Genomic DNA, 23251 nt, shown 5'->3' with positions numbered 1-23251 from the left:
CCAGGTGTGGATTGGCCAGGAATCTCTGTATGTCAGCACTGCTTTAAATGTTTGTATGTTGAAGAAACCAAATGAACTACTTGTGACTTTGCAGGATCTAAATGAGTGTCTAAGAAGGTAATAAATCCCAAGTTAAGGTTTTTCTTTGGTATTCTCAAACAGAAGAGAGTTACCATTTTTTAGTCTTCTGTCAAAGCTTTTACACTTTTATTGAGCTATGTCCTAGTAACTAGACAGTACGCAGTTCAGCTTGCAGGAGCTTTACTTGGGTTATGTTCAACAAAGATAGCAAGTGTCAGGCAGGAAGATGTGTTCAGAATAACCTTACCTTCAGGAGTGTCCCATTTATCAGTATCCCTACAATGGCCAGGAAAATAAATGACATAATCATTAGCTACAAAGGGCTTCCAGTAACTGATTACCCTCCTAACCTGAAAAAGGTGGTGAGAGTAGGCTATTCTGCAGACCTTTTTTTTTTTTGAGAACATGAAAGAGGCGACAATGTTTGGGATAATGCAATGCTGAATATATATATTCTGTATAAGGTGACTGAATACTAAGGAAAAAAAAAAGAATCCTACAGACAACCCCACAATAATTTCAGAATCATAAAAGCTCCGATTAAGGGAGCTGTATTTGGATAAAGAAAATGTGCTTGAGATCACATCTATGCTTAACACCCACAGATAATATTGGTTATCTGCCCGAAGGTACTTCTGCTCTCATTGCCTAAAATATTCCAGTTTACAGATGTCATAAGCACTGAGAGCTAGTTTTTAATGTCAATTATGTCTTGTTTCTGTAAAATAGTTTAAAAATAAGCTTTGGTTGATGAGTAAATTTTCTTTCTGTAGCTAGTGGGGTATAATTCGAAAATATTGTAGATATCGTTAGCTTCCTTTAAGCTGGAGGAAAAAAAACTATTTTGTCTTGGTGTGTCAGTAAGATCTCTTCATTCTGTAAAACAGTCAGATTTCCTTCTAATTAAAGATGAAAAACCTAGGCAGCAAAAATTCGAATTGTAGATTACGAGAGTGCCCTCTCGTGGCTCTAATGCCATTCTGGAGTGGTGCAGGCACACGTGTGTCCTTTGCTGTGTGTAAACCTGGCTTTTTACAGCACAGCACCTCTTAGAAATCAGGCAATGCTCTCTTACTTTATTTCTTTTTGTACTGGAGTTTGTGCAGCTTAAACATTTAGGTGCTTTCAGGTATCATGCATAATTTTATTTTCAGGAATGTACACTACAACATGGAGGTGTAAACACACCACCACCACCCCAAGAAGCCAGTAGATACAATCTCTAAACAGTGACAGTGACTGATTATCATTCAGTCCCTGAACACATCTGAAGAAAAAGAGAAGCAGTACAAGTTTGTAAAGCTTTTTCTTTATTATTTCAATATTTTTATTAGCATGAGCTCTTTCCTTTTCTCTGCCTTAATCTCTGCTCACCATGGTTAAAGCAAAGGCTGTTTCAAGTCTCTGCAAGAGGGTTCTGCTGTTCATTCTGCAGTCATAAACCTTGTGGCTGCCTGGTCTTCTTTGAATTTTGCAGTAAACATCACTTGAGAAATCTCTCTGCTAATTACCAAACTTACTGGAAATCGCTTCTGCAGAATCAGGTTCTTAAAATTGCCCACACACCAAAGAAAAAATACCCATGAAGAATACTTTTTTTAATAGAAGAGCTGCTCACTTTAGTTGTTGCAAATAGCACTGAAAATCTCTATGTTCTGTTTTAAAAGACTAACAATGCTGGTTGCTGCAAATTAAAGTGCAGCCAGGCTGCCTTCGGATGGTGCACTCTTTGCAGCTAGAAGGATTTGTGGCATGGTGCCACAGTGTGTCAGCTGTAAATGGCTGGTTTTGCTAAGAATAGCCTCTATGCCATTGAGAAGAATGAATGAAATCTGGCTATATGGAGCTGATATCTGACTGTGGGCAGTGTGAGGCCTCACTCTGATTCAATGGGCCAGGAGATGGTGCAGGCTTCCCAAGGAAATAACAGTCTGTGATTCTTCTGAGAAAATGGGAATTTGTGATTCTGGAGAAAAACAAAACTATTGAAAAAAAAATTCCACATTTGCAGAAGCATGATTAATCTGTAAAAATCAAAGGCAGTATTACTAAATTCCTAAATACTATCTGTGTTCAGGAGTATAGCATACAGAAAAAGTAGGAAGCTTCAAATTTGTTAACTTTTCACCACAGAACCAATTCAGAACATGAGTGATTGTAATATGCTATCCACAAGTAAATATCTCAAAAGATTTACAGGATCACAGCATGTTAGGGGTTGGAAGAGGGACTTCAGGAGATCATGAAGTCCAACCCCCCTGCCAGAGCAGAACCATAGAATCAAGCGCAGGTTGTTCAGGAACGCACCCAAATAGGTCTTGAAAGTCTCCAGAGAAGGAGACTCCACAACCACTTTGGGGAGCCTGTTCCACTGCTCTGTGACCCTCACAGTGAAGAATTTCCTCTTCATGTTGAGGTAGAAGCTCCTGTGCTGTAGCTGATATCCATTGCCCCTTGTACCATCACAGGGTGCAAGTGAGCAGAGCCTGTCCCCTCCCTCTGGACCCCCAGCCCTCAGATATTTATAAACATTTATCAAATCCCTTCTCAATCTTCTCCGGACTGAACAGCTCCAGGTCTCTCAGCCTCTCCTCATAGGGCAGTACCCCAGTCCCTCAATCATCCTGGTAGTCCTCTGTGGGACTCCAGTAGATCCCTGTGTCCCTCTTGAACTGGGGAGCCCACAACTGGGCTGCCATGTATCATCCTTACTTCCAACAAATTCTACCTCAGCACAGATACTGATTTTTTTTTTTTTTTTTTTTAACTTTACAGAAGTTTATGGAGATCTTAGTTGCATTACAGTCTACTTGGCATTTCAGAGTGCTGTGCCTGGACTCTAACCTACACATTTTTGGTTGTCTATGTCACTATTCAGATGGGTTTTTTTTGTTTGGGGTTTTGGGTTGTTTGGGGTTTTATGTGTTTGTTTTGTGGTGGTTGATGTTGGTTTTGTTTTGGGTTTTTGTGTGTATGTGTGGAGATTTCCTGCTTTCCAGAAAATTATTTCTTTCTGAAATCTGGAACTCACTTTTTTGTGTGTATCTCTCTATCACTTTAGCAGGATCTCAGAACTGATGACAGTTTTGCCTCATGGATGTTCCAACCATTTAGTGTTCTTTCAAATGCATCATCTGTATGAGTGAATCTGTTCACAGAATGTTTCTACCCTAGGAAGGATGAAGGCTTTTTAAATTTAACATTGATGATTTTGAAATCATCCATGAGTCCTGTGCTGTCATAATAATTAAAAAGGTAGAATGAAAAAGCAAATACAGCATCTTAGAGATCATCTATTTAATCAATATCTAGAACAACTTTTCTGATAACAGAGCGTTATGGTTTTGTGATGCATCATTACTTTGTGTTACTTTCTGTAAGGAAAAGCACACGACTAGTCTTTTAAAGGGTTCATTTCTAAAAAATAATCCAGAATTATTGTTTGGATCTACCCTGGCCTGGTGTCTGTATAGCTAGTTGGTATCCCTTGCATTTCTTATGCTTGTTTGTACCATATCCCAGAAAAAGAAGAGGATTGATGACGAGAAAGATTAGAAACTGTACTTCTTTTTAAATGTCTTCTTTCCATCTTCCTCAGTACCAGTCCCTGTGGAATGTAATGTGAACTATTTTAGTGTGATTTTGTTATACATTGCTTTAGTCCATGGTTTTTAACTGCAAAATAAGGCAACAGGTTGTGCTTAACTAGAAAATTTGATAGAGAAGTCTTTTGCCTTCCTCTTGAAAATGAAGCCGTGATTACATCTGTGGTTGAGTTAATAGAGGAGGATAGGTAAAATAAAATGTTAAGTCATAAATAACAGGGCACTTTTATTTATTTTGCTTTCTTGTGCTGAATACATAATCCCTAAATTTTTAAGGGGAAAAAAAAAAGAAACAGTACTTCATAGATTTAAACCATAGTAGATATTTTTCTTTTCTTGAAACTTTATACGTGTTGATGTATTGAGTAGCCAGTAAATGTGAAATTACATCTGTGCTGCCATTTATCAAGAGTTTATTTGCTTCTCACTTTGAGGACAATTAATAGCAGCAGCCTTGTTAAACTTCCTGCCTTAGCATCAATCAATAAGCATTCATTCCAGAAAGCTGTGCTTCTGAAAGGTCTAGCATTAAATAAAAAGCTGACATTTCACAGATTGACTTCTGTGCCCAATCAAGAATGTAACTATCTTACATTTAAATCTTTTAGCATTCACGTATTTTGTCTACATTTTTACACCAAAGTAGTACATTTTGTGAGGTTGCCAGCATGCAGAAGAGAACAGTTTAAAGACCTGTTCTCACATTGATTGGTTCTCCCTGAATTTATGCTGTCAGCACCTCTTTTTCCCTGGTTTCAGTGATCAGCAACTGTACAGGTAGCTCACTGCTTGCAGAATGAGATTTTTGAAGCGGGCCAGAAAACAAAGAGGATGCATACAAAAAGGAGATACGTCTTCACAGCAGCTGCAGTTGTTCCTTTGCCTTACTTTACACACAGGCTTGGTGCTTGGTAGTGCCTTGTGGAGAATGTGAAGTTGTGCTTAAGTATGTTGAACTCTCTTACATTTTGAGCAGGGTGAGAGATGGGTTCTAGCAGTGCAGTGTACGTGAAGATGAGAAGAATGAAATAGCCCAAGTTCATCTTTTGGTATATTATACATTGGAAAATGCAGAACAACTGAGTACTTTAAAGACATTTCTTGCTTTATTGTATAGAAAAAGCCATGGCAGCAGTCTATTAAGACTTTATAAAGTTCGGGAGCAGCAAAAAAGAAGTGTTACCATATCACTTCTTGCGGTAATAGATTTAAATGGTCTGCTTGTTACTAGAATGCTGATCAGGAAGGAAACAGAAGTCTGTCCTTTTTTTCATAAAAAGGTATAAAAAAAGGTTACACACTTCAGAATGCAGAAAAGACAGAAATTAAAAGCTTAAATAGCTGCAAACAGCAGGGTACGTCAGTAATGGGGGGGAAACTTCTTAAATGACTTTGACAGCTTTTGCAGGTGCATGGCACTATGTCACTTAGCCTAGTGGAGCACTGAAAAAAATTTATGGTTCTCCTTTTGGAATTTATTAAGAGTTTCTTTCTTTTTCTGCGAAGTAGTCTGCGTATCCCCCTCTGCAGTTGTTTTTATTACAGCTCCTAGAGGAAAGTCACCTACTCGGGAACATGTGTTGCTTGTTGTCTCCATGACTAGCTTACAGAGCTGTAAACTCTGGAGATTGTTGTTATTTACAGCCAAGTATTTTTCATTCTTCTTTTCTTTTCCTTTGTATGTAAATCTCATTTTATTTGGTCTGGTTCTTGTAAGCCTTCTTGTGTAATGTTGTACCCCTAATCGTTTAAATTGATAACGAAAATAGTTTCTCAAGGAGCGAGTTTGACTATCAGGAAACAGCCATTCTCATTTTTGTTTAGTTTGAGGTTTCTCAATGTGTACTCTGTTACATTCCTTTAGATGACTTTTTTCTTGCTTTCACTAACACTTGCATGATACTGTTCGTAGATGATCTGAGGAGAGACCACTGCCTGTGGTTTCTTGCTAATTCTAATTAATTTTATTCAGCTTATTTCTCAAAGGCACAACTTTCTGTTTCATCTTTTTTTCCTTTTTTTTTTTTTTTTTGGTCATTGTTGGTTTTGTTGTTCTTTTTCTTGGATTTTTTAAAAAATTTCCCACCTATGCTGTTTGAAACTTTTGTTATTTCACCAAGTCAGCACATTCTATCTCATGGGATTTTATTCCCTTCACAGAATTAATCCATCTACAGATGCACAGGAGTTAGGTTTGATTTTGGTTTCTAAAATTTTTCAGCGTTTTTAGAGAATCTTCTTTCCTGCAAGCTATTGGCTATGTGAATGACAGTGAACGCCACAGCAGGATTTTCTTGGGGGAAGTAGTGGATTACAAGTGTTACAGAAACAAAGTATTTTAATTGTCCCAGTGAAGATAGATAAAACTAAAAACAGTAAGTGGAGTTGTGGCAGTAATCAGCAAGGTAGCCACTTAACAGTATCAGTGAAGACAGTGATTAACCTCCTTTCAATTGCAAAGAGTGATATGATTGATGACAGCGCTGATGGGAGTGACACAAAGAACTCACCAAACTGGCAAAGAGTTAGAAATAGCAATAGTTGTTTTCTTTGCATTCCGTCTGATAACTTTTGCACAGTATGAAGCTTAGTTTGGGTTCTTTCAGAGTTTTTAGTTGTGTAATAATTCTTTTATCTTTTACCAACTGCTACCTGGTTTAATGCATTAAGAATCACATTTCTGTTTTTCTGGATGAAGAGCTAGGGGCAAAGTGCTATCAGAACTTGCTGCTTTAATTAAATCTTCCCTTGTTGAACAAGAAAAATGCGTCAGTCTTTTAAAAATGAACATAGAAATGTTCCTGACACTAAGGGGCGGGGGAAAGTTATGAGAGTATCCTGGTACCTGTAGAACGATTGACAACATCTGTAATAGGTGATGTACTGAAATCCTCACAGTACAAGCTTTCCAAGCTCCTTGTAGTCTGAAATTATGGCCATACTATCCCTACTAGCAGGGTTTTCTTGTAGGTTTAGGCATTTGATGAACTGCACGATGAGATGTGGGCAGTAGGACTTCTTTTTTTATTTGCATATGATTTTCTTTAACGTTAGCTAACCCTGTTTTCCCTTTGCACAAATTCTATACATATGTCTTTAAATTACAGCCACTTTTCCATCTCTTCAGCTGATGATTGCCAGCATAGTTAACCTTTGCAGGTGTTTGATGCCAAATAAGAGATGCACAGACCTTAAAACAGCCATATATGAAATACAAGTTACTAGAATTCTTGACTGAAATGTTCTGGTTGTGATACAGACTTTGTTTTTTTAAGTACTGTAGAAATCTTCAGCCTGGTTCTGTTTGCTAAATAATAATGTGATATAACAGGTTAGTGAGTACTCAGTATAGGTACTGTGTGAATTTACAGCACACCAGCTGCTCTACACAACGTCCCCATGGGAAGCTCTCAGTGTAGACCAGCACAGAGTTAACTGTAATTTACAGTAAATTATCCTGCACAAAGGCATTCTAAGTGCAAGAGGTTTGAGCTGTCATACTATTTACTCTGCAGTTCTGTTTAAGACCATAAGTACAGCTATATAAAGAGACTCCTGACTTCCTTGTATTTGCTACTTCAAAAACCCAGTTTTCTTCATGCTTAGTAGATCACATCAGCCAGTACTTGCCAATTATTTCAGTCAGAAAGTAGTAAAGCACAGTGGTTTTTTATGATATGCCTTGAAGAAAGGGTAGCTGTTAGACTTGCTTTTCCTCCAGTTGCCAGTCTTCTGCTAATCAAGGTTTTGCATAAATAATAAGGCACTCCAGGCTTTGCATAAATAATAAGGCCCTTCACAAGCTGTGAAGAAAAATAGTTCTCATGCTCTTTAGTTGATGATGCCTGAGGACTACACATCCTCATCCTCTTAGAACAATCTTTGAAGGCTTGATTTATATACCGTTTTCCTCAGCAAGTGCTCTGGAAGTCTTAATGAGTAAAGTGACAGTCTCCAAATAAGTATTGTTCAGTTTGAAAAAATAAACAAACATTACAATGTTAATTTTCTGTTCTCCAGACTCGTTTCAACCAACATCTCAGTAACCAAGATTGTGCCTTGGATGAGGAGGATGATGATGAAATGGAGAGAACAAGCAAGTAAGAAGCCTGTTTGGTTGTGTGTGTGTTTTGGAGAAAGGGTAACTAGTGTTCTCAAGCAAAGCTCAGATCAAGTGATGCATGTCCAGGCTGCTAGCTTGATTCTCCATCTGGGTGATGTCAAGTAGTTAAAGATTAAACCTGTTTTGGGAAAGAGGGACAAGCTGTTATATTTTTCCATTATTCATGGTGCCTAGAAGAGCTTGACATAACCATCGGTCTTCACCAACTCATAACACAACACAGCATCAAAATAATGCCAATATGATGGGCTGTGACCTCAGCTAATCTATTCTTTAAGTCTTGTGTTTTGGTCATAACAAAGGAAAGTTTTCTGAAGGGTCTGAAAGAGAAGTATTGTGTTGTGACTTCTATATTGTCGGGATGAAATCCCACGGCGAGGGGCGGCAAGGGAAGAACTTGCACAATCAATATGATTGATAAGCAAGCGGTCATAACAAAGGAAAGTTTTCTGAAGGGTCTGAAAGAGAAGTATTGCATTGTGAGTTCTATATCAAGGTGATCCTGTGTGTGAGTTAGAGGACAATCAGAAGTTTAGGCTTAAGTCACACTGATGCATTCTCTGGTTGAGTTCAGGAGACTATTTTTGGTAATGAACATATGGCTATATAAACTACGAAGGACGTTTAAAGCAAAGTCAAGCAGCCTAAGTTGTCATGCAGTAGGGAAAAGTGAGATACAGAAGTGTTCAAAGGGTGTAATTTAAACAGTGAGCCATGGAATCACCTTTTGTAAATGGCATTCTGGGTGGGCAGTGATAGGGAAAGACTGCAGTAGTATGGGGGTCAGAAGTAACCCTGGGACATAGGCAGTACTCCAGTAAAGCTGGTTATATGGCACAAGAAGAGTTGCAGTATGAGAGCCTTGCCACTAGAACAAAGTGTGTGGCTAGGTCAGCTGGAAGCTGTAGCTACATTTACCTAAATGTAAGGTACTGATAAAGGAAAAGAGGAACCAGTTTTGGAGAAACTGTAATATTTGGAGGGAAGATTTGGGAAGTCACATTAAGGTGACTTGAAATAAGTATTACAGTGGCTGGGGAAGAGCCAGGAGACAGAGAAACCAGCTAACGGTTACTGCCTCTTCATAGATATCATACATCTCTGTTCTCTGTTCAGGAAAATTCTTGAGTATAAAGAAATTCCAGGTTCATGTTCCCTTTCAATAGATTTGGAATGCATTCTTCTACTTTCTTTCATGAGTGGCTGCAAAAACAAATGTCTTTTATGTTCCCAGCTGATGGAAAAGTTTTTGTTTTCAGGTTATCATCAGAAGACAGTGAAGAAGCTTCTGCTTACTTTTATGACAGTGATGATTCTGGTGAAACTGGAATAACTCCTCAACATCATGGAGAAATGGACTTGCTTGGGGAGATTTTGGACACGCTGAGCACACATAGTTCAGATCAAGGAAAGCTCTCAGGAGCAAAGAGCCTGGATTTCTTTAGGTCAATGGATGACATTGATTACAAGACTGCGGTTAGTTGTCTGCTTTAATTTGAGAAACAATTCCAATCCCTTTACAGTGGAATCCTGCACTTGCAGAATCAGTGACATGCAACTCAAATCTGGCAGCAGCATCCTTAGAATGATTAGTATGTTTTGCTAGGGCTCCACAACAGTACACCTTTGCTGGCCACTGCCTGATGGTTTTTGACCAGATGAGATTGGTTACACTTTTGTCCAGTTTACCAAGTCATCCTTGAACCTCATTTTCCCCTTGTAACAGTAACCACATTCAGAGCTGTGAACAATGTAATAATTTTCTTAATCAGATAATGCTGTCTTTCTCTGTGCAATTTGGTATTTCCAGAGCTGGTTTTAGTCTTTTTTTTTTTTTGTTTAATGCAGTTTAGAAGGCATTTATTTCCATTTTGACCTTGCATCCTTAAACTACTCATAGTGATATGGTGATGTTTCCATGTTAAGTTATGGGATCCACGTGATAATAACACCTGAAACACAGATAGAATTAATGCCAGAGACCTTTCTAAGAGGGTTTCTTGATTGGCTTTTTGGTAGAGTTGTGCAGATCCTATAATGTAAACAAACTGCTTGCCTGCAACTTTAAAACCATCAACAAGTCCCTGCTGTGATGTTAGCCAAAAGAAACAATAGTGCTTTTGAACTCCAGCTTGTATCAGCTGTCCAACATTTACTTTTTGCTGAAAGGGATCTTAACAGTAGAAGATTCCTTACTGGAACACCACATTCTGATGCAAATATTTGAAAAGCTTGTAAAATTTTCTATTAAGAGTGTCACACAGGGGTCACATTAATAAAATACCCAGTTTTGTTTCTTTGGCCAAAAAACTTTAATATTTCAAGCTGGTATAATCAATTACTGAAGCAAAGAGGAAATACCATCTGGCTTTAATTTTAGTCCAGCTCCTTTTCATTTTATGGGTACAAACCAGCAAAGTGTGCCTTTGTTCACTGTCTAAACTGCTTGGGCAAAGATAGAATGGACAGGGGAGACAGAAATCCTTCCTCTTCACAAAGGTGATCTTTAAGATAAGAGACAATGTTCTGGTGTAAAAACACTTGATCTGATGTTGTACTTGCGGTTGTTGCTTTGTAACATTGAAACCTAAAAGGGATCCATGATTTAGGAACACACAAAATCCATGACAGTTTCTGCTTCAAAAGTGCCAGTGTAGAGATGTTTCTTGTGATGTTAAACACATGTTCTTTCTTCCTAGAACAAGTCAAATGCACCTAGTGAGAGCAACCTTACCCTGCTCTGCAGCAGTGCTAGTGATCAAGCAGAGTGGAACCTCGGTCAGGATGACAGTGTCCTCCATGGGAAGCAGCTCCCTCCATCACCAAGGAAGCAGCTTTCTTCTGGTGGCCACAGAGAGTCTCTCTCAAGGCTGGAAGAAGAAAGGAGTGACAAAACCTTTGTTAATGAGAAGAAGGACACCAGGCGTATGACATCACCATCTGCAGTACGACCAAGTGCCCAGTTTTCTTCTCTAGAGAGGTTCACAGCAGGCTATTCTTCCTCCAAGTATGCAAAACAGAATGAAACACTAAGCAGTACCTCAGAAGATCAGCTCCCAGCAAATCTTACTCAAAATCCATCCATTCTGGTCCCTTGGGAGAAAGATGGAAAGGAAGGAAATGAAACTCAGGAAGAGGGTGGGCTTCTTCAAGAAGTGGTGTCATTATGTAAACTGAGTTCTGCTTTTCACTATGGTTTAAATATTTCAAAGGATAGCTTATCCAGCAGTAGCAGTGGAAACAAAACGTAAGAAAGCAATGAGAAACTTGACTCCCATCAGAAGTTAAAGGGAGAGACTACTCAGGACTCCATATATCTCCATATAACATGATAACCAAAAGATGAAAAAGGAATAAGAGGTCTTTGATTATAAAAACAATTCTCTTCAGCTGAGTATGCATCTTCGACCATTGGGACACCCGCTTCTATGTTTACTCAGTTCATTTGTTGGCTGTAGTTAGGTCCACAAAATGGAACTAGATATATGAATGCACTCTTAAATCAGGTACTAGTTAGTCTTTGTGTTAAAAATACAGCAGGTGTAGGTGCTTCCTAGCATTTACTTCCTCTAAGCAGCAGGAAAGGTATCACCTAAAAGGTGAACAGGTTTTGAAGGTACTATATTAATCCCATTAGGCATGAAATGAACCAAGCAATCTGATTTGTCTGAAATGTACAAATGTTAATATTTGTGATGAATAATAATTGCCTTAATCTTTTGAGAAGAGGTTTAACTATCTCACATACGTATGTACAAAACAGCAATAATGATTTTCAATGGCGAGAATTTGCTTCAGCAAAGCAGGGAGGAAAGGGAACTTTTTTTTTCAGATTAAGGAACTTCTTGTGAGTGTAACTTGGAATTTACTCCAAACTAAAACTGTGGCCCTGTCTTCCAGGTTTCAAAATGGTAGCACATGCTTTTCTCTCTTCTGTAAAGGACATGAAGTGCTGAATTATAATGTGACATTGATTAACTTTCGTTTACAACTAAGACACTTTAAAGACAGATTATCTGATTTCCCTAGGTAGACTATTCCACCTGAAAAGTTTTAGAAAGGAAAGTGTAAGTGGAATTGATAGATTTCTATTATTTTTTATTTCCTACGCATTTGAAAACTTAATTTGTGCCTCCTCTGAACTATTTGCTTTTTGAGCATAGATTTAATTACTGTTTGGTTAGAAGTCACAATAAATTAAATTATTAAAGAATCATGACCAAAAATTACTTGAAACACTAGAAAACTAAAATTACAGATTCAAGTTGGGGCTGCATATATCCAACTCACATTTTAGCCCAGTTGAACAACCAAAACATTTAAGTTCAGTGAGGGGGAGGATAAGTGGACTTGATTTATATTGTATTTAGAACAAGCACTTGGCCACCTTCTGGCAGCATTCCTGAGGAATATTTGGATATTTAAAGTCTGAAGATTCCTGCTGCTGTATGGAGCAAGTCTTCCCTTTATTTTTTACTTTTCAGTATTCCTCCTCTTGACTTTTTCCACCTCTCCACTTTACCATTGTCCTCCACAATAGATCAGGACAGGAAATATGAAGTGAATTTCAGCAGAACAGCTGAAAAGTAGCTGACAAAAGTAGCACCTGGATATAAAATAGCTACCCGAGAAGAATGCTCTCCTGCTCTTCTAAATACATGTCAGAAACCTTTTTTCCATTCTTTCTCTTTGGTATGAATGGTTTCTTTTGGTCTCAGTATAGGCCTGAGTGTTCAGATGAGAAAGCTGCAGAGCAAGCTCATGGATGCTTGTTTAGAGGTGGTGTTAATGATTCAGTAGAGGCCATTCTTCTCCTTTGCTGGAATTAATCATTACCCTAAAGGTAGCATGTGTCCTAAGAGTGTGGCTAAGAGAAGACAGGCAACACAAAGGTTTTTCTTCTTGTAACATTTCTCACCCATTTTCATGCATGTCCTTGCATAATTTTGGACAAGAATTTAAACATTCACCTCTTTTTTTTTTTTTGCCTTCCCCTCTGCATCTGACATGGTGTTTCTGTGCATGGTTCCACCCAGGTTATATTTTGTTTTCTTCATTTATTAAAGATAATAAACAATATTAATGTCTTAAGGAGAAAAATAGAAAAAAAAAAAGAAGTACATTGTGGTCACCATCACTGTCAGAACCATCAAACATGTAAGTCCAGGAATGCTGCCAGAAAATGGTTTTCAAAAATGCCTCTTTAACAGAAAACTCTTACTGGCTTTGCGTGACAGTTAGGCACTGAACTCCTGTTGTCTCATAGATTGTCCTATTGTTACCCTTGTGAAGGAAATATGAAAGTCCTGTGAGGCTGCTAACATTCTTAGAGTTATTGTAAGGATCACAAAATTGCAAGTTTGATAGTGGAATCTTTGAAAATTGAGGCATTGTAGTAATAATTCACTGTTTTTCTGTAGTGAAAGTGCAGGCTGAAAAGAGCTAGAAGATGGAAAGTAAAATTCAACTCAGATTATTTCAGTCAAGATAATAGTTACTCTGCTTCTACCACATTGTTTCCTTACTATTTATAAAGCCCACAGAGTGTTTACAGTCATTAAATATTATGGTTTGTTTGTTTTGTTTGTTTTGGACCTTGTATGGGTTAAAAAAAATTGCTCTTTTTTTTTTTTTCTATATTGAATTTAATTCGAGGTACATTTTTAACTTGGTAATATTACTGTATCTTTTCCACTTACTCTTCAGTAATCTTTTAAAAAGGCTAATTTTTGTGCCTTAAACAGAATTCCCCAGTTACCAAATAGTTAAGAATCCAAACTGATGTTTCCGGTTCAACACTGTTCTCCTCTGTCCTTGTGATAATATAAAGCTGTTTGTGCAGTGTTTCTATTACCACATTGGGTTCTATATTAAGAGAAATTGTCCAGGTCCAGTACTTTTTACAAGTTTTATACTTGTATGCTTTTTATTTGTGGTAATCCTCCTAATGTCTTTGAAAAACGTCAACATTCATCACCAGCTGCTGGTGAGAACTGAATTCTACTCAGTCTGAGCTCCTGTGGTTGTCTCTCTTTTTCAGGATCTCAAAGTAACTCTTCACATTTCTCCTGTTTTAAGGGAGATACCAGGTTATTTGACTAAGCTTTGTGATGTGTTGCATGCAGGAACAGATTTCTGAGGAAGAAAGTCAGACTAGGACTTGAATTTAGTATCTTCAAATTTGTTTTACAAAGGTGTCTGCCTGAAATGAGCTGTATCACTCCTCTGGTTTGGGAGGCAAAAAGTAAGGGCAGTACAAGGAGAAAGGTATTTCTGGGTTGTTCCAGTGGGGTTTGGTGAAGTAGAGCCTGGGAGTCCTCAGGAGGGATAATAAGTTTGTGGAAATCCAGATTTCAGGATATTGTTTAATGTTGTAGCTCAGTGGTAGTGACTCCAGCCCAGCCACATAGGCAAAAGTAACATTGCCTGTGGGATTAATCCCCTGTGCATAATGGATAACATCCCAGTCAAAACCTTCCCATCCACGTGTATTGAGATGCAAGGTGAAAAACAGTGCAGATATTCAGGGAAGGACAGCACTGTGGATGCAGAGGTGATTCCCTACCCACCCTCTATGCATGCAGAGGGCAATCTGTGTAGAGTAGGCAGTAGTTTGCTCTTCCACATATTTGGGTGTTATGTAGCTCCAAAAAGTAGCCTTGTTCTGAAGGAAAAATGTAGTCATAGAAGCTGTCATAGAACTTGTTTACTGAAGCCCTCATTGTCATTTAGCATTTCAGTGGTACTGCTGCTGTCTGGGTTGCGGTCATCAGAAACTCCCAGCACTGGCTGAAGTCCCCTCTCAGGCATTGTAACACAGGCTTCAGCTGGAGTTTTAGACACATGCTGGATGTTTCTGAAAATCCCACCCTATCTATTAGAAAAGTGTTTTAGATCTTTAAAAAAATTACATTTTAGATGTCTTTTCAGGTTTTAGAATGAGCTATCTCACAGCTTCATAGTCTTGTAAGTAATTCAGAGTCCATGCAAAAGAACAGTTAAGACAGGTTTTTAAAACAGTTTCAATTTTTTCTCCTACAATCAATCATATTCAGGCCTACAGAACAATCTTTCATTGGTGCAGCTGTCTAATGGAATTGCTAGGAGCATTTAAAGTCTTTTCTCTATGCATGTACTTAATTGAAGAAACATTTCATGCAATAATGGAAGTGCCAGCATGAGGCCCTTTTGCAAATGCAGCCCCTGTGTAATGCTGCCTGTAGTACCCTGTCCTGCAGAGAGAGCCCCATAACCACTGAGCACCCTGCCACTGCAGGGAGAGGTCATGGTAGCCTTTATTTCCAAGGGAGTTACCATTTTCTTTCTTGGCACCAAGCTCTAGTTCAGGTGCTGTGAAACTCCAGCCAGCCTGGTGTTTCAGGTTAAACAAGAGTGGCTAATAAAATTCTGTGTGAGGTGAGCAGCTTCCTTGTTGCAAAGGTCAGAATGGTGAAGGCTGTCTGTTCCCAGGGCGTTGCAGTAAATCTGTGGAGAATGAATGTAGAAATAAATGCACCAGCAAACCCAGTATGAATGATGATGTTACTCGTCTTCAGTAACTTCTTTGCTGCTATTAGATGTGTATGTCTTTGCCAAGCATTGTTTACCTGTTAACAGAATCTGTGCTGAATGGAATGTGTCCTCATCTTCACCCCAGGAGCATGGACCATAGCTGGTCTAGAATTCATGATCTTCAGGGTGGTTGAAAATAAAGGAATGGAAAAGGGATGGTATTTTTGTTTGTGGTGGGGTTTTTTTGTGAAAAACCTTCCTTGGTTTGCTTTGTAATGTCCATTTTGATGTTTTAGTCAGTGGCTAACTGAAAGTATTTAATAGATCTTTCCTGGAAGCTGCTACACTTCTAAGTAGAGTTGTCTGATGAGTCCACAGCCACCTTATTCAAGAGAGCCATCCACTGTTTGTGTAGTTGGCAGGGCCATTGCCATTTTCTGCTGGGTCAGAGTATGAAGCAGTTAATACAGTTGGAAGTTATTCCAAGGTGTACTGTAGTAAAAGGGTACTCAAATTCATTTGTACTATTACTTAGGTCGATACTAATGACATTTGTTTTTAGAGTCCAGTAACAGTATTAGCATTTGAAAAGTGAGTTGAGTTCAAGTAAGTTGGCATTTGTTATGATGCTGTGTGAATTGACCTGTTCCTTTCAAAAAGCTACTTGGTCGTGGGGGGAAATCCTGTTGACTTTCAAATCTTTGGTGAATTTTGTGCAATATTATGCCTTGTTTCAAAGTAATTCAGTAGTGCACAGCTGCTGCTTTTCAAGCAGGTCTTTGAAATAGTATTTTTCAGATTATGTAAAGTGACATGTACCTTTGAAATAGGGTTGTATCATAAAAAATAATGAAGAATATATTCTAATGAGGCAAATGTATATTTCCAGTGACTGGGAATGGTTATGGATGTCACAGTTTGTGGAAATAAGGAGACCTAAGGCAATGGTCGCATACCAGTGGTTCTAGGTCATTCTTTAAATTAGGTTAAATTGAAGCGAGGCTTAAATATTCAAGTTTATAGTGTTTAGTTCACCATTTGATCATTTGTTCATCATTGATCAAAAGAGAAGTTAAGCATTGCTTTACCAGTCCCTCCATTGAGGTGAGAGCTCATGGTGATGACCATGCATGCTAAGAATTCAGTTTGTGACATCCATAATTATGAGAAGTCATTACATAAAATCTCTTACTAATGTCGCCAGTATCCTTTTAATTTTGTTGTAAATTAATTTCTTTGTATATTGATGTACATTTTTTTGCTTAAACTTTGGTTTTTCCCTTGAGAACTTCTTTAAATTAATATACTTGAATGAGGCAATAAAGCACTGTGGAGAAAGCTAGTCTTGGTGCAGCTTATGCACAAGCACATCATGTCTATTACTTCATGGGTTTGGAGGAGGAGGAGAAATGTAAAATACTTACTTGTTTAGCCAACTGGCAGTTTCTGTTTGTTATTTTTGGTCTGTGTCAGATCCAATGAGAAATGCCTCAACACAGAACAAAGCAGCATTCTCTGTCCCAGCCCTTCTAATTTGTTATTTTTTTTTCCCAGAACAATTTTTGTAGTGACCTTTGAAAACTGTTCCTGGTAATGTCCTTGTTGAGAGCCTTTGATGCTTATGGGAAAAGCATAAAGTAAATACAGGACATGTTGAGGCTTTATTGATCACTTTTATAATTCTGGAGATTTAAAAAAAAAAGGCAAAAAACCCCAACCAACCAGCATTAAATCCTAACAGCTTTACACATTTCATCAGTTAGTGACCTTCAGTAAAACTGGAGCCAAATCTAGAATTTACTCCATGCTTTTGCACCCTCTGGACTACTGTTCAAAGTCATCTCAAGAACTGTAATGCAAACCTTAGACTACTGTCAGTAGTGCACTGTGTAGATGTAGAAAATGAGCTGTGATGTGTGATGTGTTCTGGTCTTTGTTTTGGTTTGGGTTTTTTTACTTTTTCCTTTCAATCCTGTGGCATCAGTAGAAGTTTTTTGGTGAACTCCACATTACCATAAAGTGCCCAACACTGTACTAAAAAAATAAAACTTAACAATATCAAAATTCCATGGGTGGTGCAGGTTCTTGTTTGATGGGTTGATCTGAATAGAACTTTCATGCTTCTCAGGCAATAAGGCAATGATACTGTGTTGTAGTGGAACTTTTTCCTCCACTGAATGATCATTTCGTTTTCTTAAATATAGAGAAGCTTACTGTGTTTTCTTATTAATTACTGTGTATCCAGTACAATAGGGACAAGTGTGGCTCAGTTGGTAGCACATCAGACCCTTAATGGGAAGGTCGTGAGTTCAAGCCTGCAGTGGGCAGTAGTGTCCTCCCTACTCTAGTCATGAGGTCTGTGGTGACAGGTTGGACTCGATGATCTTTGAGGTCTCTTCCAATCTTAGTGATACTGAATACTGAATGTATGCCGGTGTCTTTCATGATTCCAATAGTGGTTTTTTTGTTTCTTTAGTCATAGCTAATCATACATATTTGTTAAACAGCTTTTTTTCTTTTGGTCTGTAAATCTTCAGGTTCTTAAAAAAAAAAAGAGTAGGTATATTATCTCATGTTATAGATTAAGAAATTAAGATACAAGAGAAAAATGCATACAGAAGGTACAGTAGTAATAACTGATGGGTGCTATGGTTTTAACTTTTAACATTGGGTATTAAAAGTGTTTGTGTACTGTTAAGCCAAGTATTCTAAGGTACCAGGGAGGCTACTGCTGTTGCGGAAAGAGCCTGACCTCCTGTAATCAGGTCTGGCTGAAGGGTCATGCTGTGTGGTGCTGAGAGTCACTGGGACCTCACCTCACTCAGCATGCAAGTCTGATCTTCACCCACTCTTCCTTCCTCACTCCCTTCATGCTCTGGCTCCAGCCCCTTCTGTGCCTGGTGGTACTACTGGGCTATATGGCTCTGGCAGTCATGGCATGTCTAGTGCCCTTGTCTTGTTTCCCCTGTACTACTGGTGGGGAGAGGCTGGTGCAGGAAGCACCTCTTGGTTTCAATGGTGATCAGGAATAAAAGCAAAAATGCAGTTTATTTGGAACTTTCTGGCTGGATGCTGGGTGCCCACCAAAGCTGTTCTATCACTCTCCTCAGTTGGGCAAGGGAGATAAAATACAACAAAATGCTCATGGGTTGACATGGAGGCAGGGAGATGACTCAGCAATTACTGTCACAGGCAAACAGACTCAATCTGCACAGAGAGGCTCTGCAGATGTGTCCCTGAGTCTGGAGCCTAGCAGACCTCTCTCACTCTGCTTCCCCTTTTGTGCCTCTCCACACAGAAGAACCCTTGTCCCTGGTGGACAAGGTGCAGGAGAAAGCTGAGGGCAGCTTTTACCCAGTCCTGGCCTTCACTTCTCCTGTTATTTTTCTTTTTTTCAGGTGTTGGAATAGGCTACCCGAGGAGATGGTGGAAGACACTCTCTCTGAAGGTGTTAAAAAAATATGTAGACATGGCACTTTGGGACGTGGTTTAATGACCATGATGGTGTTAAGTCAGCAGCTGAACTCTGTGATCATAGAGATTTTTTCCAACCAGAACAATTCTCTGATTCCATGGTTCTATAAAATGTTTAGTTTATTATTGATCAAATCTGCTCTTCTACTTGGGTTCAGTTTTGCTTCTGAATCCTCTACCTCCTCCCCTCAAGCAGTGCAGGGCAATAAGGAATGGGGGTTGTGGGCAGTTCATCACTCATTGTCTCTGTTGCCCCTTCCTCCTCAGGGGGAGGACTCCTCCCAGGGGAGGAACCCATGTTTCAGAAAACAAGGAGCTAATGAATTGACAAGGTAATCCAAGTTAAATTGGCTAATTTTATACAGATGGTGCAGCAGGATTCTCTTCCTGTTGATACAACTGCACCTCTTGTCTGTGAGAAATTATTTCAGAGGTGTTTGGTGTATCAGTCACATGGCAGCAGCCAGAGAATGAAAGCTGGCTCATTTAGTAAGGATTGTGGCATTTGAGGGAAAAACACAATTCCAAGCAGTGTCTTGTTGGGGACTTTTTTAGGAATCATGAATGCATGCATTAGTAGCTTCTTGGTTGTGCTTCAAAAGCAGCTGGAAAGTATCTTTTGCAAGATACAGCAAGATACAGGTGCAGCTGCAGCCACACCTGAAGGATGGACAAAGCCTTGCATTTTCTTTCCAGAGCTCACTCTGTGTTTACCTCATGCTCACAAAGGAAATGTAACTTATATCAAATTCATGAGGATAGATTTTTATTTGATGTGACAAGCAATAACATCAACAACAACAAAAAACCCAACCCCTAAGCGATGCCTGGAGTGGTGGTGTGGGTTTGCTGGTATCCAGATAAAGCAAAGCAGTCAGTCTGCAGATTTTCATCAGTTGGAAAAAAAGTAATGCTAGCAGCTTCTTAATCTTCAAAACCCCAGAGGTTGTCAATCTTGTTACAAATTCTGTATGATAAATGTAAACAAGTGCTAGTTCTAAAAGCAGAGCTTGGGAAGGGCATTTGGAATATGCTATGGGCCATATATAATTTCCTCTCTGTGGCTGCCTGTTCCACATTCTTCCTGAAAGTCGACAGGCGAGGTTCCTGATGGTGTAAATGGCCTCGCTAATTTTCTTTCTCAGGTCTACTTCTTACCTACATGAGCAACAAAACATCACAAAGCCCAACATACAGTAGCGCTGAAAAACAGGGGCTACAAAGAATCTATGCAACATGATTGGAAACCTTTTTCTTTTAGATCTGTTGTGTGGTTTTAATTGTTAAGGGCCTACAAAAGAGTCAGTATCACAGGTGAGACATCTACCATGTGGAGCTTACCACAGAAGTCATTTGCTCACAGGAGTTTGTTTTTCAGGTATGTATAGTTCTGTGAACAGCTCAATCAATATACTTTCCAAGACAAGTAGTTTTGTTCTGGTATAAAATCAGTCCCTTGAATTTATCTTAAATAATGAAGAACCTTTCTGTGAGTTCAGGGTGGGCAGAGGCTGCTTTTCTCAGCCTGGACTGTTCAAAGGCCAAAGACAAAAACCGTGTTTGACTTTTAGGTTTTGGCCTAAAACTTAAAACTTCTGGAGCCTGGGTTTTTAGAGAGTGGTTTAGCATTGGAGACTTAAATGTAAACTGTGGTAGATAATGCTGGAGACTCTGGATCCCTGTGCTTTGGAATGTGCTTCAGAGATTACAGGTACAGCAGAAAGTTGTAAGCTGCTCCCCCCCAGTCTCCCTGCAGACCTTTTTGTTCAGATCTGTAGTAGCACTGACTCTGCATTCAGCAATATACAGGATCCCAGGATGTTAGGCACTGGGGGGGACCTCTGGAGACCTTGAAGTCCAGCCTCCCTGCCAGAGCAGGACTCTCTCCAACAGATGCCTGTCCCGCTTGAGCTGGGGAGCCCAGAACTGGGTACAATATTCCAGGTGAGGCCTCACTAGGGCAGAGTAGAGGGGGAGAAGAGCCTCCCTCAATCTGCTGGACACACTCCTCTTAATGCACCCCAGGATCCTATTTTACAGTGCCAGCAGTTTTCAGTTTTCTGCTCCCTCTTCCTTTTAGCTAATACAATACCTACCACCTGTTTGGCAGTGAGAAGGGTTCTGTACTTCAAGTGTTGAGCTGAATAATACATACAAACATCTGACATTTGGCCTTCTCTGAGCACAGGCACTGTGCTTATTTAACAATATCGAAAATGTTAAAATGGTTAAGGTAGAAATTAAAATGTCATTTTAAAATATTTGTATTTAACTTACCTGATTCAGTCCTTTCCTACGTTTCCCCTTGGCATATTCGAAATGGGGGTCATGGTGGCAGCCTGACACCACAGCTCCTTTGAACGCTATACTGAACATTGTTGGCATTTCAGCCTAATTAGTTGCATCCTAGTTTGTGATTTGTATTTGGTCCTTTGGGTTGCTGGACCAAGATTTTTTTTAAACTTTTTTTATTTTTTATGTTCATCCTTGTCTTGTATTAAATGTCAGCAGACCAGCACTTGTGTAATTGGGTGGGGTTTTTTTCCTTTCTTTTTCCCCAGTGACAGAAAGTTTGATAAATGATTTCTACAGCTCAGACCAACTACATGAGGAAAATATATCCTAGGAGTGACTGATAAGCACAGGCTAATCTAGTCCATGCAGGTCTTGAGCACAGCCACATATTTTTCTGAACTGGTGATCACTGTTACCCACAGCTTTTAACTGGATGACAGGCTCACAGGATGTTATGGGGTGGAAGGGACTTCTGACAATCATCGAGTCCAACTCCCCTGCCAGAGCAACACCATGGAATCTAGCACAGGTCACGCAGGAACACATCCAGATGGGTCTTGAAAGTCTCCAGAGAAGGAGACTCTGCAACTTCTCTTGGGAACCTGTTCCAGTGCTCTCTGACCCTCACAGTGAAAAAGTTCCTCCTCGTGTTGAGGTGGAAGCTCCTGTGCTGTAGTTCATATCCATTGCCCCTTGTCCTATCCCAGGGTGCAAGTGAGCAGAGCCTGTCCCCTCCCTCTTGACCCCCATCCCTCAGATATTTATAAACATTTATTAAATCCCTTCTCAGTCTTCTCCAGACTGAACAGCCCCAGGTCTCAGCCTCTCCTCACAGGGCAGTGCTTCAGTCGCTTAATCATCCTGGTAGCCCTCTGTTGGACTCTGTTGGACTGGAATGATCGTGGGCTGATTTAGTGGCTTGTGCCAGCACTGTGCCACTCTTGAAGGCAGATCTGCAGCTTCTTTTTCAGGCTTCATTTCTCATGTTAAAACCTGGCAGAGCCTCCCTCTCCCTGGGGGCCAGATTTCACAGAACCACATATTCAACCAGGTTGGAAGAGACCTCCAAGATCATAAAGTCCAACCAATCACCCAACCCTATCTAATCAACTAGGCTGTGACACTAAGTGCCTCATCCAGGCTTTTCTTAAACACCTCCAGGGATGTCAACCCCAACAGCTCCCTGGACAGCCCATTCCAATGGGCAGTCTCTCTGTGAAGAACTTTCTAAGATCAAGCCTAAACTCCCCCTTGCACAGCTTGAGACTGTGTCCTCTTGCTCTGTCACAGGTTGCCTGGGAGAACAGACCAACCCCCACCTGGCTACATTCTCCCAATTTAACATAGCTGTCTATGAACATAGTTGGCTGAGAGAAAATGCTTGGACATTAGGGTAGTTCAACTGGAAACTGAGGTTTGATAGAGTTAAGAAGGAGTGTGTCAGCCTGCTGATTTACTGGGAACAACCCTCACCTCAACCTCATAATGGTGTGCCCAAGGAAATAATTAAATCTCTGGCAAAGCTGGGGTCACCCCACACATGTGGGTGTGCTGCCAGAAACCATGGAAGAAAAGCAGTGCACCTGCATGGTCTGCTTCTTTACTGCTTAGTCACTAGAGTTAGAGTCAAGGTGACTCCTGGGGATCTTTCTTGGTCATTTCATCCATGGCTTGAGGTGGTGTTCAAACAACAGTGCTGTAGATGGCCTGAAAGGAGAACCTTGTGCTTTGTACTCCAAAATAACCCTTGGGCTTCTCAGTGGTCTCAAGCTGGCTGTTGTGGTTCAGGCAGAACGCCCTGTCCCTACTGTATGCACACAGTTTATCATTGGGACATCATTTGCCTGCTTGCAGAGGAGAGGATTGGAGGCAGCTAAAGCTGCATTTAATTGTTTAAGCTGTTTTGTACTTGGAGCAAAAATAAGTGGGAACACCCCACACATCCTCCCTGCAGACTTTTCTAATCTGACCAAAGATTGTGAAATCACCTAGAGGTAAAATCTGTTAATACCTTGTACTAGCTGCATGAAAGGCATGAAGTGATTTATTCTGTGGGGCAGAAAGCAGCTCTTTAACCCCAGGCTGACCTATGCTGTGACTACTGTACCCTGTGAGCATGCTGGGCTGCAAATAGTTGTGCTCCAGGTGAGGAAGGCTTGCA

At 39.8% G+C, this 23251-nt stretch overlaps 1 protein-coding gene across 2 annotated transcripts in view; it reads left to right on the top strand.

Annotated features, from left to right (window-relative positions):
• Positions 1 to 17390, top strand: part of DENND1B (DENN domain containing 1B) — a 160458-nt gene extending 143068 nt beyond the window's left edge. For both annotated transcript variants that reach the window (XM_068140902.1, XM_068140903.1), the window contains 3 exons: positions 7707 to 7786; positions 9069 to 9285; positions 10509 to 17390. In XM_068140902.1, the coding sequence (XP_067997003.1) occupies positions 7707 to 7786; positions 9069 to 9285; positions 10509 to 11060 (849 nt within the window). In that variant the 3' untranslated portion in view covers positions 11061 to 17390. The remainder of the gene's footprint in view (positions 1 to 7706; positions 7787 to 9068; positions 9286 to 10508) is intronic.
• Positions 17391 to 23251: the final 5861 nt, after the last annotated feature.

The sequence above is a fragment of the Melanerpes formicivorus genome, unplaced genomic scaffold, assembly GCF_026170545.1.
Source record: "Melanerpes formicivorus ecotype bairdi unplaced genomic scaffold, bMelFor1.0.p_v2 SCAF_7, whole genome shotgun sequence".
Lineage (NCBI taxonomy): Eukaryota > Metazoa > Chordata > Aves > Piciformes > Picidae > Melanerpes > Melanerpes formicivorus.
Note: the sequence above shows the minus strand (reverse complement) of the source record. Positions and strands in the feature narration are given on the sequence as shown.